Source organism: Anomaloglossus baeobatrachus, chromosome 12 (assembly GCF_048569485.1).
Source record: "Anomaloglossus baeobatrachus isolate aAnoBae1 chromosome 12, aAnoBae1.hap1, whole genome shotgun sequence".
NCBI classification, from domain to species: Eukaryota; Metazoa; Chordata; class Amphibia; order Anura; family Aromobatidae; genus Anomaloglossus; species Anomaloglossus baeobatrachus.
The window spans coordinates 9,656,446-9,672,975 of NC_134364.1; the positions used below are offsets into that span (position 1 = coordinate 9,656,446).

The 16,530-nt window shown below is 53.2% G+C and overlaps 1 protein-coding gene across 1 annotated transcript in view; it reads left to right on the plus strand.

The window, feature by feature from the left end:
* TDP1 (tyrosyl-DNA phosphodiesterase 1) overlaps positions 1-16,530 on the plus strand; it is a 217,538-nt gene that overhangs the window by 170,315 nt on the left and 30,693 nt on the right. Inside the window, exon 13 of the mRNA XM_075331142.1 lies at positions 6,639-6,746. Coding sequence (XP_075187257.1) covers positions 6,639-6,746 — 108 coding nt within the window. The remainder of the gene's footprint in view (positions 1-6,638; positions 6,747-16,530) is intronic.

The window sequence follows — 16,530 nt, forward strand, 5'->3', positions numbered from 1 at the left end:
CCTAGCGCCGCTTCGTTCCCGCCCCCACCCTGTCAATCAGGGTAGGGGAGAGACGCTGCTCAATGGCAGCGCCGAGGGCTGGAGCCTTATTTACATGCTCCAGCCCTCTCACTAGGCACAAGGGGAAGCAGACTTCCCGCTCTTCGTCGGTGTACGCCCAGGGCCCGCCCCCCCTCTCCACAAGGACGCCGGCAGCCATTACACATGCGATCTGGCTGGGGAGAGGCAGCAGGCTCTGGGAGACCCAGACTAGAGGGATTTCTGGCGACCACACACCGCTCCTAAGCGGGCGGTAAGCAGCACAGTAGTGCTGGCCCCACTAGTGCCTCAGTGTTATATTAGTGTACTTTTTTCTTGGTACCATATATATATATATAGTTGCACTGTAAGGTCGCTTCTTGGCTGGACACCCTGTACTGCTCTGAGGAGGCAGCAACATGTCATCCGCAAAACGCAAGGCTGCCAAGGCACGGGCTGTGTACACTGTTTGTACTGCATGTGGGGCTGATCTACCGGCAGGCTCCAAAGACTCACATTGTATGCAATGTTCAGTCCCAGTGGCACTTCGTCAGCCAGAGCCTATGGTGGTGGTAGCCCAGGCAGAGACGCCTGTGAACCCTGCCCCAGTGACGGGGACAGACTTTGCAGTGTTTGCTGATAAAATGTCTGAGGCTATGACAAAAATCCTGGAGACCTTGCAGGCCAGGCCAGTTCCTCAGACCATGGACACTGCTGTGGCTATGCTCTCTGGTCCCCCTCAGTTGGAACTAGTCCGTACTTCAAGGGGGTCTCAAGCATCACAAGCTGACGTCTCTGACTCAGATGACAGTCCCAGGCAGCCTAAGCGAGCTCGCTGGGAAAGACCCTCCACGTCCTCACACTGCTCAGGGTCTCAGCGAGAAGAATCTCTCTGTGATGAGACTGAGGACGGTGATCAGGATTCTAATCCTGAGGCCCCTCTCAATCTGGATGCCCCTGATGGTGACGCCATGGTTAATGACCTTATATCGGCGATTAATAGGCTGTTGGATATTTCTCCCCCAGCCCCTTCTGCAGAGGAGGCAGCTGCACAGCAGGAGAAGTTCCATTTCCTATATCCCAAGCGTAAATTAAGTGCCTTTTTGGACCACTCTGACTTCAGAGAATCAATCCAGAAGCACGACGCTCATCCAGACAAGCGTTTCTCTAAGCGTTCTAAGGATACCCGTTATCCTTTTCCCGCTGAAGTGGCCAAACGCTGGACCCAGTGCCCAAAGGTGGATCCCCCAATTTCCAAGCTTGCGGCTAGATCCATAGTCGCAGTAGAGGATGGCGCTTCACTTAAAGATGCCAACGACAGACAGATGGACCTTTGGTTGAAATCTGTCTATGAAGCTATCGGCGCGTCCTTTGCTCCAGCATTCGCGGCCGTGTGGGCACTACAAGCTATTTCAGCTGGTTTAGCACAGGTGGATGCTATCATGCATCCAGCAGTGCCGCAGGTGGCGTCCCTAACCTCGCAAATGTCTGCGTTTGCGACCTATGCTATCAATGCTGTCCTAGAATCTACGAGCCGTACCTCTATGGCGGCCGCCAATTCTGTGGTTTTGCGCAGAGCCTTATGGTTAAAGGACTGGAAAGCAGATGCTGGTTCCAAAAAATGCTTAACCAGCTTGCCATTATCTAGGGACAGACTGTTTGGTGAGCCATTGGCTGAAATCATAAAACAGTCCAAGGGTAAGGACTCTTCCTTGCCACAGCCCAGAGCAAGTAAACCTCAACAGAAAAAGTGGCAGTCGAGGTTTCGGTCCTTTCGAGGCTCGGGCAAGCCCCAATTCTCCTCGTCCAAAGGGACTCAGAAAGGACAAGGGAGCTCAGATTCCTGGCGGGCTCACTCACGCCCCAGGAAAGCAAATGGAGGAACCGCTTCCAAGGCGGCTACCTCATGACTTTCGGCCTCCTCCCTCCGCATCCTCGGTCGGTGGCAGGCTCTCCCGCTTTTGCGACATTTGGCTGTCACAGGTCAAAGACCGGTGGGTAACAGACATTTTGTCTCGCGGGTACAGAATCGAGTTCAGTTCTCGGCCTCCACTTCGGTTCTTCAGAACCTCCCCACACCCCAACCGAGCAGATGCCCTGCTGCAGGCGGTGGACTCTCTAAGAGCAGAAGGAGTCGTGATCCCTGTTCCCCCTCTGGAACGGGGGCGAGGATTTTACTCCAATCTCTTTGTGGTTCCAAAAAAGGACGGCTCCTTCCGTCCTGTTCTGGACCTAAAACTGCTCAACAAGCATGTGAACGCCAGGCGGTTCCGGATGGAATCCCTCCGCTCAGTCATTGCCTCAATGTCCCAAGGAGATTTCCTAGCATCAATAGACATCAAAGATGCTTATCTCCACGTGCCGATTGCTACGGAGCACCAACGCTTTCTGCGCTTCGTGATAGGAGACGAACATCTTCAGTTCGTGGCTCTGCCATTTGGTCTGGCGACAGCCCCCCGGGTGTTCACCAAGATCATGGCAGCAGTGGTAGCAGTCTTGCACTCTCACGGACACTCTGTGATCCCTTACTTGGACGATCTACTGGTCAAGGCACCCTCTCAGGAGGCATGCCAACTCAGCCTGAATTTTGCACTGGAGACTCTCCAGGCGTTCGGGTGGATCATCAACTTCCCAAAGTCAAATCTGTCACCGACCCAATCACTAACGTATCTTGGCATGGAGTTTCATACTCTCTCAGCGATAGTGAAGCTTCCGCTGAGCAAGCAGCGGTCACTACAGACTGGGGTGCAGGCTCTCCTTCAAGGTCAGTCGCACTCCTTAAGACTCCTCATGCACTTCCTCGGGAAGATGGTGGCGGCAATAGAGACGGTTCCGTTTGCGCAGTTTCATCTGCGTCCACTTCAATGGGACATTCTCCGCCAATGGGACGGGAAGTCGACATCCCTGGACAGGAAAGTCTCCCTTTCCCAGACGGCCAAGGACTCTCTGCAGTGGTGGCTCCTTTCCACCTCGTTATCACAGGGAAGATCCTTCCTACCACCGTCCTGGGCGGTGGTCACGACAGACGCGAGTCTGTCAGGGTGGGGAGCAGTGTTTCTCCACCACAGGGCTCAGGGTACGTGGACTCAGCAGGAGTCCAGCCTTCAGATCAATGTTCTGGAAATCAGAGCAGTGTTTCTTGCCCTACTAGCCTTCCAGCAGTGGCTGGAAGGGAAGCAGATCCGAATTCAATCGGACAACTCCACAGCGGTGGCATACATCAATCACCAAGGAGGGACTCGCAGTCGGCAAGCCTTCCAGGAAGTCCGGCGCATTATGATGTGGGTGGAAGCCACGGCCTCCACCATATCCGCAGTTCACATCCCCGGCGTAGAAAACTGGGAAGCAGACTTCCTCAGTCGCCAGGGCATGGACGCAGGGGAATGGTCCCTTCACCCGGACGTGTTTCAGGAAATCTGTCGCCGATGGGGAAGGCCGGACGTCGATCTAATGGCGTCCCGGCACAACAACAAGGTCCCAACATTCATGGCACGGTCTCGCGATCAAAGAGCGCTGGCGGCAGACGCCCTAGTGCAAGATTGGTCGCAGTTCCGGCTCCCTTATGTGTTTCCACCTCTGGCACTCTTGCCCAGAGTGCTACGCAAGATCAGATCCGAATGCAGCCGCGTCATACTCGTCGCTCCAGACTGGCCGAGGAGGGCGTGGTATCCGGATCTGTGGCATCTCACGGTCGGCCAACCGTGGGCACTACCAGACCGACCAGACTTACTGTCCCAAGGGCCGTTTTTCCATCGGAATTCTGCGGCCCTCAACCTGACTGCGTGGCCATTGAGTCCTGGATCCTAGCGTCTTCAGGCTTATCCCAAGGGGTCGTTGCCACCATGAGACAGGCTAGGAAGCCCACGTCTGCTAAGATCTACCACAGAACGTGGAGGATATTCTTATCCTGGTGCTCTGCTCAGAGAGTGTCTCCCTGGCCATTTGCATTACCTACCCTTCTTTCTTTCCTCCAATCTGGGTTAGAAAAAGGTTTGTCGCTCGGCTCCCTTAAAGGGCAAGTCTCGGCGCTATCCGTCTTTTTTCAGAAGCGTCTAGCACGACTTCCTAAGGTGCGCACGTTCCTACAGGGGGTTTGCCATATAGTTCCCCCGTACAAGCGGCCGTTAGATCCATGGGATCTGAACAGGGTACTAGTTGCCCTCCAGAAGCCGCCCTTCGAGCCTCTGAAGGAGGTTTCACTTTCTAGACTATCACAGAAAGTGGCTTTTCTGGTAGCGATCACATCTCTTCGGAGAGTGTCTGAGCTAGCAGCGTTGTCTTCCAAGGCTCCCTTCCTGGTCTTCCACCAGGACAAGGTAGTGCTGCGCCCCATTCAGGAGTTTCTCCCGAAGGTGGTATCCTCTTTTCATCTTAATCAGGATATCTTTTTGCCTTCGTTTTGTCCTCATGCAGTTCATCGGTATGAGAAGAATTTACATTTGTTAGATCTGGTGAGAGCACTCAGAATCTACATTTCCCGCACAGCGCCCCTGCGCCGTTCGGATGCACTCTTTGTCCTTGTCGCTGGTAAGCGCAAGGGGTCGCAGGCTTCTAAAGCCACCCTGGCTCGATGGATCAAAGAACCAATTCTTGAAGCCTACCGTTCTGCGGGGCTTCAGGTTCCATCAGGGCTAAAGGCCCATTCTACCAGAGCCGTGGGTGCGTCCTGGGCATTACGACACCAGGCTACGGCTCAACAGGTGTGCCAGGCAGCTACCTGGTCGAGTCTGCACACTTTCACCAAACATTATCAGGTGCATACCTATGCTTCGGCGGACGCCAGCCTAGGTAGAAGAGTCCTGCAGGCGGCAGTTGCCTCCCCGTAGGGGAGGGCTGTCTTGCAGCTCTAACATGAGGTATTTCTTTACCCACCCTGGGACAGCTTTTGGACGTCCCAATCGTCTGGGTCTCCCAATAGAGCGCCGAAGAAGAAGGGAATTTTGTTACTTACCGTAAATTCCTTTTCTTCTAGCTCTTATTGGGAGACCCAGCACCCGCCCTGTTGTCCTTCGGGATTTTTGGTTTGTTTGCGGGTACACATGTTGTTCATGTTGAACGGTTTTCAGTTCTCCGATGTTACTCGGAGTGAATTTGTTTAAACCAGTTATTGGCTTTCCTCCTTCTTGCTTTTGCACTAAAACTGGTGAGCCAGTGATCCCACTGGGGGTGTATAGCCAGAAGGGGAGGGGCCTTACACTTTTTAGTGTAATTGCTTTGTGTGGCCTCCGGAGGCAGTGCTATACACCCAATCGTCTGGGTCTCCCAATAAGAGCTAGAAGAAAAGGAATTTACGGTAAGTAACAAAATTCCCTTCATTTACCGTAAATTCTTTTTCTTATAGTTCCGACATGGGAGACCCAGCACCCTCCCTGTTGCCTGTTGGCAGTTTCTTGTTCCGTGTGTTTTCACCGGCTGTTGTTGTAGTCAGAGGTTCCAGTTGTTACGGGTTTTGCTCTATCTCTACTTGTGGGTGGCTGTCCTCCTTCAGCTTTTGCACTAAACTGGCTAGATTTGGTCATCCAGGGGGTGTATATGCTAGGAGGGAGGAGCTACACTTTTTAGTGTAGTACTTTGTGTGTCCTCCGGAGGCAGAAGCTATACACCCATGGTCTGGGTCTCCCATGTCGGAACTATAAGAAAAAGAATTTACGGTAAGTAACAAAATTCTCTTTTTTCTGTCACACAGGGTCCTCAATGTTACTTCAAATGTGATGTGATCCCCAAAAAGGAAAAAAAAAAAGGGTTTCGTAAATTTTGTTTGAGGAATTGCTGATAACCCTTGAAGTTCCCTTCTCGGGTAGATCGTGGTGAGCGCTTCACTCGCCGGCTCTGCTGTACTCTGCTGCCGGGTGTTGATTGACAGGTAGCTATTCCCTCAGTGACCCTCCTCCCCGCTGCAGTCCTCGCCCAGGTTTGTGTCCTCCGAAGTTCCAGCCCCTGCGCTGGTGACGCCGCAGGAGTCCGTACATTGCTCTCACAATACTGTCAGGAGCTCATTGTGCCGGCTGAGGATGTGAACCCGGGCGAGGACTGCGCCCCCCGGGGAGACGGGTCACTGAGGGAAGAGCCACCTGTCAATCAAAGAGCAGCAGACGACAGCAGAGCCTGCCCGGATACTCTCCAGAACAAAACCTCAGAAATTGATTTCTCAAAATTGCCCCAAGGAAATTCTAATAGAAATATATGAATGCAACAAGGATCAGAAGGGGCTTCACGCTCGCGCCTTTATTTAGGGGTCTAATTTCTTGCTGACAGAACCTCAGAGCTGTTGCTGTTTTCACTCCGACCACTGGGGCTTTCAGTAACTTTTGTTGCTTCTGAAAATTCACATGCACATTAGCCTCCATGAACAGACTTAGGCCATATCATTACTAGGGAAGCGTCTAGTGAGCATGTGCAAAGGTCATTGTGAAGGAAGGAGAGGAGGTGAGCTGTGACATCGCCTATTGTGAATGGTGCATCCTGTGTTATCAGCTTTAAATAGAGGTGTTATCAGTCCTTGTAATCCTGGCTCTAATGATAAGGAATCTGTTGAAAACTCTTCCTGAAAGCATAAAGCAGTCACTGATGTTCTGCTTAATACTGAATTCTCCCATTGACCGTATTCAATTTTATTACAGCAAATGGAAAGCAGAAACGTCCGGCCGCAGCAGAGCCATGCCCCACATCAAGACCTACATGCGGGCATCGCCGGACTGCCAGGAGCTGGCATGGTTCCTGGTGACAAGGTACAAAGCCATCATTACATAATGTGACACATCCCCATATCAGCCCTCCTCCAACCTCACAGATATGGCCCAGATAATGTAGTAGATGTCACCTGCAGTCCTATGTAACACCACAGATAACACAGTGATATCTCTGAGTACAGATAATGTAGTAGATGACACCTGCAGTCCTATGTAACACCACAGATAACACAGTGATATCTCTGAGTACAGATAAGGTAGTAGATGTCACCTGCAGTCCTATGTAACACCACAGATATCACAGTGATATCTCTCTGAGTACAGATAATGTAGTAAATGTCACCTGCAGTCCTATGTAACACCACAGATAACACAGTGATATCTCTGAGTACAGATAATGTAGTAGAGGTCACCTGCAGTCCCATGTAACACCACAGATAACACAGTGATATCGCTCTGAGTACAGATAATGTAGTAGATGTCACCTGCAGTCCTATGTAACACCACAGATAACACAGTGATATCTGAGCACAGATAATGTAGTAGATGTCACCTGCAGTCCTATGTAACACCACAGATATCACAGTGATATCTCTCTGAGTACAGATAATGTAGTAAATGTCACCTGTAGTCCTATGTAACACCACAGATAACACAGTGATATCTCTGAGTACAGATAATGTAGTAGATGTCACCTGCAGTCCTATGTAACACCACAGATATCACAGTGATATCTCTCTGAGTACAGATAATGTAGTAAATGTCACCTGCAGTCCTATGTAACACCACAGATAACACAGTGATATCTGAGCACAGATAATGTAGTAGAGGTCACCTGCAGTCCCATGTAACACCACGGATAACACAGTGATCTCGCTCTGAGTACAGATAATGTAGTAGATGTCACCTGCAGTCCTATGTAACACCACAGATAACACAGTGATATCTCTTGGAGTACAGATAATGTACTAATGTCATCTGCAGTCCCATGTAAGGGCACAGTAGCGCAGGTGTCATTCCTCCAGTCGTCCTCCGGTCTGGCACGTGTTGCACCTATGGAATCCTGACAACAATTTGATCACTTGACCTTCCTGCGGTGCGTTCTCGGGTTGTCGGCCGGCGTTGCGGCTCAGTCCTCGTGTTCTCAGTCCTCATTGTCCTGACACAATGCGTCTCCACAGATCGATGCCTTTTTTTTTGTACGCTGTGCGCTGAGAACAATACGGACTCTGCTGAACGCGGGAGCGGATTTGTTTATTTTATTTTTTCTCTTCCGAAATAAATAGAAAAGGAACAATAAATGGCGCCAATAATTTCCTGCATCTGCGTATTATCCGGACGTCCCGCCGAGCTCTGAAGGCTTTGTAGTTTAACCCCTTCGCGTCAGTGGATATACCGGTGTGTCAACGCTGGGGCCCCATATGTGGCGTGACCTGCGGAGGACATCGGGGTATACGCTGTATATAGTAATACTGGGGTGTCGACGCTGGGGCCTTGTGTGTGGCGTGACCTGCGGAGGACATCGGAGTATACGCTGTATATAGTAATACTGGGGTGTCGACGCTGGGGCCTTGTGTGTGGCGTGACCTGCGGAGGACATCGGGGTATACGCTGTATATAGTAATACTGGGGTGTCGCCATTTATGGGACCAGCAATCGTAGGTTCAACTCTCCTAAAAAGCAAAAAAAATAAAATCAATCAAAATGCCCTCTATACCTAAAAATGGCATCAAGGAGACTCTGGGCACAAAAATGTCTCACGGAAGAAGAGGAGAAAAAAAACTAAAGGAACAGCGACCTTCTAAAGACAGGACAAATCTGTGACGAGTTCATGTGACATAAGACAGGTACAGTGATACAGATGTAGCAGAGCGGAGTCTGTCGTCTGGAGTGTGGCCCGGAGGGGACATATCATATGATTGTGTATCCCGCCATTGTATGTACACTGGAGATCAGAATTAGAGAACACACAATTTCATAAATGTTTCAGTCCTTGTGTCGTCCTATGTGATTATATCCTAACATGAGGAAATCTCAGAATTTTCCGCTTATTTCATAAATTCAATTTATTGGAAAGCAAATAATAAAAATGCAAATGAGATAAATGTAAGAGAACACGGATCACAATTAGAGAACATTTTCAGATCCCTGCAAGTTATTGGTGTTAATCTGCACCTGGTGCTAAGTTCCTTAATTATCTGACAAACCCTGTAACTGGCGCCTAACTTTCCACTTTGCACTGGCTTTGCCGTTCCAAAGTGACTGAAATCCTCCGGCAGCAGGCTGTCCAAATGAAGGCCAAAGGGGTGACCCCATTAGCCACAGCTGGAGAAGATGGTCTCTCCAAGTCTGTGATTTCGAGTATATTTCATGTTTACAAAATCACAAACTCTTTCAAGTCGCCCACGAAAGACAAATACAAGAAAGGACAGGATTATTTGGAGAATTTCCATGTGTATCGTTTCCACATTGCAGCTGGAATTGCTCGCCAGTTCAACACTGAACAGGGTAAGGATATGTCTTGCAGTACAGGGTCACGAAATGTAAGAGCATTTAGACTGAAAGCCCAATCTGCAGTGACCAAACCTCTCAATAGCAGAAATATTCACAAGGCTAGACTCCCCTTTGGTGAGGAGCATGTTGTGTGGACAGAGGAGACGTGGCCACATCTCATTTTACTGATAAAGGCAAGTTTAATTTATTTGGGTCTGATGGGGAATGTTATGTTCACCGACAAACTAGGGAAAGACTGAACCCAAAGTGTGTTAAGAAGTCAGTGAAAGGCGGTAGAGGAAGGGTCATGGTTTGGGGGATGTTTTCTGCAGCAGGAGTTGGACATCTCATACACCTACATGGCAGAGTGATAGAAGTGTGGATCAGAACCTTCTCCATAACACATGGCTCCTTACTTGTGTCCATCACTCAATCAGCAGCAATTTTCATGAAGGGCAATGCCCCCTGTCACACAGCAAAACAAGGAAAGCAGCTCCTGGAAACAATGAAATGGCCACAGCCCAGAGCCCTGATCTAAACCCAATAGAAAACCTCTGGAAAATCCCTGGTGACAAAGTTATGGCCAAGAAACTCACAACAGTCAAAGAACTGTGGAAGAGACTGGAAGAAGAGTGGACCAAAATCCCCCCAGAGCAGTGTGAGAGACTAGTGATGTCCTGTGGAAGAGACTGGAAGAGGAGTGGACCAAAATCCCCCCAGACCAGTGTGAGAGACTAGTGATGTCCTGTGGAAGAGACTGGAAGAAGAGTGGGCCAAAATCCCCCAGAGCAGTGTGAGAGACTAGTGATGTCATGTGGAAGAGACTGGAAGAAGAGTGGGCCAAAATCCCCCCAGAGCAGTGTGAGAGACTAGTGATGTCATGTGGAAGAGACTGGAAGAAGAGTGGGCCAACCCCCCCCCCCCCCCTCACCACCCCCCCGAGCAGTGTGAGAGACTAGTTGTCACAAACCACCGGGGGGTCACTCAAAAATCCCCCGCGCTGGCTACCAGTACGTCACAATCGGGGGGTAACAAGTGGGGGTCACCCCTACTTTATACCTCCCGACCGACAGACAGAGCACGTGACGCGCTCTCTAGCGCCCCTCTTATAGTCAGGCCAATTATGGAATTGCCCGACAATAAGCAAGGAGGCCGCTATACTACTTATGCCGATTATTGAAGGGTCCCCGGTGAGAGTAAGGTATATATTCCCCCGACCTCCGCGGGCGGAATATATAATATCTTCCCGAATCTCACTGGCCTCCCCACAATAATCCTTGGCACAACTCGCTGCCACCAACCGATTTACGGTAACTATTAGCCGAACACACAGACGTGGGATTCAAGATCGAGATAACAGAGCAGCCCAAGATTAATTATATAATTTAATCAGCCTAAAGCACACTAGAACTACAATATATACAATAGGGAATCTACAGAATATACATATGTCAGAGTACAGTTACAGATAAAGCATGGTTTACAACAGGTATGCAATTCAATCAGTTACCTTGTGCGTCTGGCCACAGGGGGGCGCTGTAGACCAGGTTTCCAGGAACTCTCTCACAGGTCTGTCCCAACCAGGCCCCCGAGCAGAAGAACGCTGGAAAATGGCCGAAGTAGGGTTATCAACCTGGGCAGATCCAGGTCCCCTCCTACCTTAGTGACCTCACAGGGAAGCACTGCCACTCCCCCTGCATGGATCAGAATTATCCAGCAAAGGGGATTTTGGCCATAACTTTGCCTGGGAGCGTCGTAGGCGGACGCCAATGCTCTCATTGTGACAGTTATGAATTTAGCTACAGAACGAGGGGACTCATGACCTGTCTGCCAGTTCCCCATTGGCTGATATCACGCCTGGGGCATTTCCCAATGTCCTGTTCCCATAAAAAGGGGGTGCCGGCATCGTCCACATGCGGAGACACCATTTTTATGGTTGCCATATTTATCGGAAATATGGCTTGCGAGATATGAACCATTTTTTACTGGAGTCGTTCTGTCTGGCTATTTCCATAGCCTTGCTAACTAGCTAGCAGCCCCCACTACAGGGTGACGGCAGGGAGTCATCCTGTGTCCATTGTCCCTAAGCCACCTAATTTCCATATCACAGGACATGGCCATGGATTTGTTGCTAAACCAGTTGTGTGAAGGAAAGGGGGGGTGACACCAGGAGAGGGCTTCCTGACATGACTTGAATGTCATGATTTATCGTCATATCTCCGGATTTACCTCACACCTCCCCCCTTTTGAGGGCGCTAGGGGGCAGCACACTCCGGTGTTCCCCCGTGCGCCCGTCCGCGACCTCTCCTTGTCGGGACAGCCCGTCTGCGTTACCGTGGTCACGGCCCCTTTTGTGGCGAATGGTGAAGTCGTAGTGCTGGAGCGCAAGGCTCCATCGCAACAATCGCCCATTCGTCCCAGAGACGGTGTGCAACCAGCTGAGGGGATTGTGGTCCGTCTCCACGATGAAGTGGCGCCCGTATAGATAGGGTTGCAGACGCTGCAGGGCCCACACTATGGCCAGGCACTCCTTCTCCATCGTGGAATAGGCAACTTCCCTTGGTAACAGCTTCCTGCTCAGGTACAAGACTGGGTGCTCTTGGCTCGCAGAGTCCACCTGGCTGAGCACCGCACCGAGGCCGAAGTCACTGGCGTCGGTCTGTACTACAAACGGCCGCGTGAAGTCGGCTGCCTGTAGCACGGGCGGGCTGGACAGGGCGTCCTTTAGGGCCCGGAAGGCTGTCTCGCAGTCCACTGTCCAATCGACTGCAGAGGGCAGCTTCTTCTTGGTGAGGTCCGTCAAGGGCTTTGCCAGGCTACTATAGCATGGAACAAACCTCCTATAGTACCCAGCGGTCCCCAAGAAGGACATCACCTGCTTCTTGGTCCTGGGGGTGGGCCAGGATGCGATGGCCTCCACTTTCTCAGGCTCGGGCTTCAGCGTTCCCCCACCTACCCGGTGACCGAGGTACTGGACCTCGCTCATGGCCAGCTGACACTTTCCCGGCTTGATGGTCAAACCTGCCCGGTGGATCCGCCTGAGCACCTGTGCTAGATGCTCTAGGTGGTCCTCCCAGGTGGGACTGAAGACGGCAATGTCATCCAGGTACGCGGCCGCGTACCCTTCAAGTCCCTTGAGCAGGGTGTTGACCATCCGCTGGAAAGTGGCAGGGGCATTCCTCATCCCGAATGGCATCACCGTGGACTCGTACAGTCCAAATGGGGTAATAAAGGCAGAGCGTTCCCTGGCCTTGGGAGTCAGGGGGATCTGCCAATATCCCCGGCTCAGATCCATGATGGTCAGGTACTGAGCCCCGGCCAACTGATCGAGCAGGTCATCGATGCGTGGCATTGGGTACGCATCGGCGACCGTGACAGCATTGAGCCCCCTGTAGTCCACGCAGAACCGAGTGGTTCGGTCCTTCTTAGGGACGAGGACTACAGGCGAGGCCCAAGCGCTGTTGGATGCCTGGATCACCCCCAGCTTCAGCATCTCGTCAATCTCCTGGCGCATGTGTTGCTGCACTTCCAGGGAGACCCGATATGCTGAACGCCGGATCGGGGGATGATCCCCAGTGTCCACGTGATGGACAGCCAAGTCAGTCCTTCCGGGCTGGTTGGTAAACAACCCCCGGAAGGGGTGTAGGGTGGCCCACAGCTGGGACCGTTGGTCCTCCAAGAGCTGGTGGCCAACCTCCACATCCTCAAGGGATCCGCCTGCCCTAACCTGGGCTAGCATATCCAAGAGGGTTTCCGCTTCTCCCTCCTCGGGCAGGTTGCACACGGGGAGCGCACATGCCTCCCGCTCATGATGTGCCTTCATCATGTTCACATGGAAGGGCTTCCGCCTTCCACGGGCAGGGTCCAGGGTGACCAGGTACGTCACAGGGTTGAGCTGCTGGTACACGAGGTATGGGCCTTCCCAGGCTGCCTGAAGCTTGTCCTGTGGTACGGGGACCAGTACCCACACCTCTTGACCCACTTGGTAGGTCCTCTCACAAGCGTTCTGGTCGTACCAACGCTTCTGATCGGCCTGGGCTTGAGCCATATTGTCGTGTACCAGTTGCGTCAAGGCCTGCATTTTGTCCCGGAAGCGCATGACATACTCGATAACCGACACTCCAGGGGTGGCCAAATCCCCTTCCCAAGCCTCTTTCACCAGAGCCAGGGGGCCCCGCACACGTCGCCCGTACAGGAGCTCAAACGGTGAGAATCCGGTTGAGGCCTGTGGAACCTCCCGGTAAGCAAATAACAGGTGTGGGAGATACCGCTCCCAGTCACGCCCATGGGAGTCGACCAACATCTTAAGCATCTGCTTTAAGGTGCCATTGAACCGCTCGCACAGGCCATTAGTCTGTGGATGGTACGGGCTGGCCACCAGATGTCGCACCTGGACTTGCTTACAGAGGGTCTCCATCAGCTGGGACATGAATTGGGTCCCCCGGTCGGTGAGCATTTCCTGGGGAAAACCCACTCGGGAGGAAATCTCCAGCAATGCGGTGGCCACCTTGTCAGCCCGAATGGACGACAAGGCCACTGCTTCTGGGTACCGGGTGGCATAGTCCACTACCGTCAGTATGAAGCGTTTCCCGGAGCTGCTGGGGATGGCCAGCGGGCCGACCAGATCCACAGCCACCCTCCTGAAAGGCTCATCGATGATTGGCAGAGATACCAGTGGGGCTTTGGGGCGTGGCCCCGCCTTCCCCACTCTCTGACAGGTTTCACACGAACGGCAGTAGGCAGCCACATCGGCCCCCATTTTTGGCCAGTAGAAATGCTGGTTTAACCTGGCCTTGGTCTTAGCGATCCCTAGGTGTCCGGCCATCGGAATCTCATGTGCGATCCGCAACAACTCCGTCCGGAACGGATAGGGTACCACCAACTGTCGGTCCCTGGGCCACGCCTCCGGTGAACCCTGCTGGACCGTGGCCCGGTACAGCCGTCCTTGGTCCCAGACCACTCGCTCCGGGTCCGAGTCCGAGGGAGGCTGTGCCGCCTGCTCCTTTAGAGCTTTCAGGCTGTCGTCAGCTTCTAACGCTGCCTGAAACCCCTGACCAGATGTGGCCAGAATCGACGAGACTGTCACATCTTCGGTCAGTACCCCGGGACCTGTGTCCTGGCCTCCACCTGACTCGGCTGCCACTTGGTCAGAAGGGGAAGAGCTATCGGACCTCCGGGAGGCCCCTTGGCTTCCAGCACTCCCACTGCGGGTGACAGCGGCCACAGCCGCTGCGACCGTGGGTCGTGCCTGCTCCTCCTCCGTTCCTGACCAAGTCGCCGGTTCAGGCAGACCTACCTGGCTTCCTGACACCCCGGTTGTGGGGGAACCATGCACCGAGATCTTACCTGGGAGCACTTCCGCTCCTGGACCGGCCCCAATCTCACCTGCCTGTTCCCCTCCTGCAGCAACAGAACCCCGGTGTGAAATCTCTGGGGACCCCACATTTGCTGTGGTAGCCCCCACCCCACACACTGGTCCTCCCCCTGCAGCACCCTGCTCTCTGCTTATCCCTGCAGAGGGCAACAGATCCCAGCTCACAGGCTGGTTACTTGTAGAGGCATTGTCACACCTGTCTCTGACCCCCTCCCCTCCTGTCACAGCTGCAGCTGCGTGTGTGTCTATGGTGTCTGTGCAAGCAGAAATATCGGAGTTCACTCCCTCCTCCCTTACATCATTCATAGATAACACATTAACATTGTCAGGAGTCATGTCAGTACTGGCTGAAGGTTCAGCCTTTGGGGCGGGGCCAAACTGGGAGGTTATTTGCCCCAAATCTGTCCCAAGTAGCACGTTTGCAGGGATCCGATCAGTTACCCCCACCTCCCTCACCCCTCGCCCTGCGCCCCAGTCCACATAAATGTCAGCAACAGGCAGCGCCGGGTCAATGCCTCCAATCCCGGAGACAGCGAGGGTTTTTCCAGGGATCACGTCTTGGGGGGACACCATCTCAGGCCGCACCAGAGTCACTTCCGAGGCGCTGTCTCGCAGTCCTATGGTCACAGACTGGCCGACGGTGACAGGTTGGAAGCTGTCCAGGGACCTACCACCACCCCCACCCACACAATACACCTTGGGCGGCCCTTGGGACGGGGACGGAGCCGGGGCCTTGGGACGCTGAGGGCACATGGCCTTGAAGTGTCCAGGTAGGTTGCACTGGTGGCACCGTCTTGGTTCCGCCACGGGCCTGGAGAGGGGAGTTGAGGGGGACACCCCCTGCAGTCTAGGGGCAGGTGGGGCAGTCGCAGAATTCATCTTACCCCCTCTCCAGGTGCTGCTGGTGGCCGCTCTCCTGGCCTCAGGGGCCCGGTTGTTGGTGTAGTCATCGGCAAGGGCAGCTGTAGCCGTGGATCCCTTTGGCTTCTGGTCTCGGATGAACTGGCGGAGATCCTCAGGGCAGTTCCACAAGAGTTGCTCCGTGATGAACAAGTCCAGGATCTCCGGTCCGGTGGAAAGCTGCAGGCCTTGGGTCCAGTGGTCGGCAGCTCGGGCAAGTGCCCGCCGGTGGTCAGCCCAGGAGTCCTTTGGTCCCTTCTGTAGGCTCCGGAACTTCTTGCGGTAGGACTCCGGGGTGAGGTTGTACTGTTGGATCAGGGCCCGCTTGATGGTGTCGTAGCCCTGATCTGCCTCAGCAGGCAAGTCCCCAAGGATATCCAGGGCCTTACCCCTTAAACGGGGGGTCAGGTATTTGGCCCACTGGTCCTTGTTCAGATGGTGCTGCAAGCAAGTCCGCTCAAAAGCAGTCAAGAAAGAGTCCAAGTCTCCATCCTTCTCCAGCACTGGGAAGTCCTCAACACGGACCTTTGGAAGTTTGGTGTCTTGAAGGTCACGTGTGGCTGATGAGGGCCGGAGCTGAGCTAGCTGCAGCTGGTAGTCACGCTCTGCCTGGCGCTCTTCACGTGCTGCCTGCCGCTCTGCCCTGCGCTCTGCCATGAGTATCTCGTAGGTATCCCGGTCTCCAGCCTGGAGAAGGGCCATAGCCATTTGAAGAAGGCTATCCGAGCCTCCCAGGCTCGGTGGAATGGCACGTGGTGATCTGCGGCCCGCTGCGGAGCCTGGTGATTCACTGTCCATTGCAGAGCGGAGGGCTGGCATCTGGCTCGTTGAGGACCCTTGGGCGAGCTGCTCCTCATCTTGTCCAGCAGTGCCCGGTTGTGCAATGTCCTCTGCAGAGCTGTTTTCTGGCGTCGAGCTCCTGGAGGACTCGTGGGCAACCTCCTCATTGCTGTCCACAGCACCGTCCTCCCTCTCTTCGGCTCCTGCTTTAGCATTGGCCAGTTGCATAGCTCTGCTCCTGGTGCCATCAGCCATTCTTGCAGACTTTTGGTCACT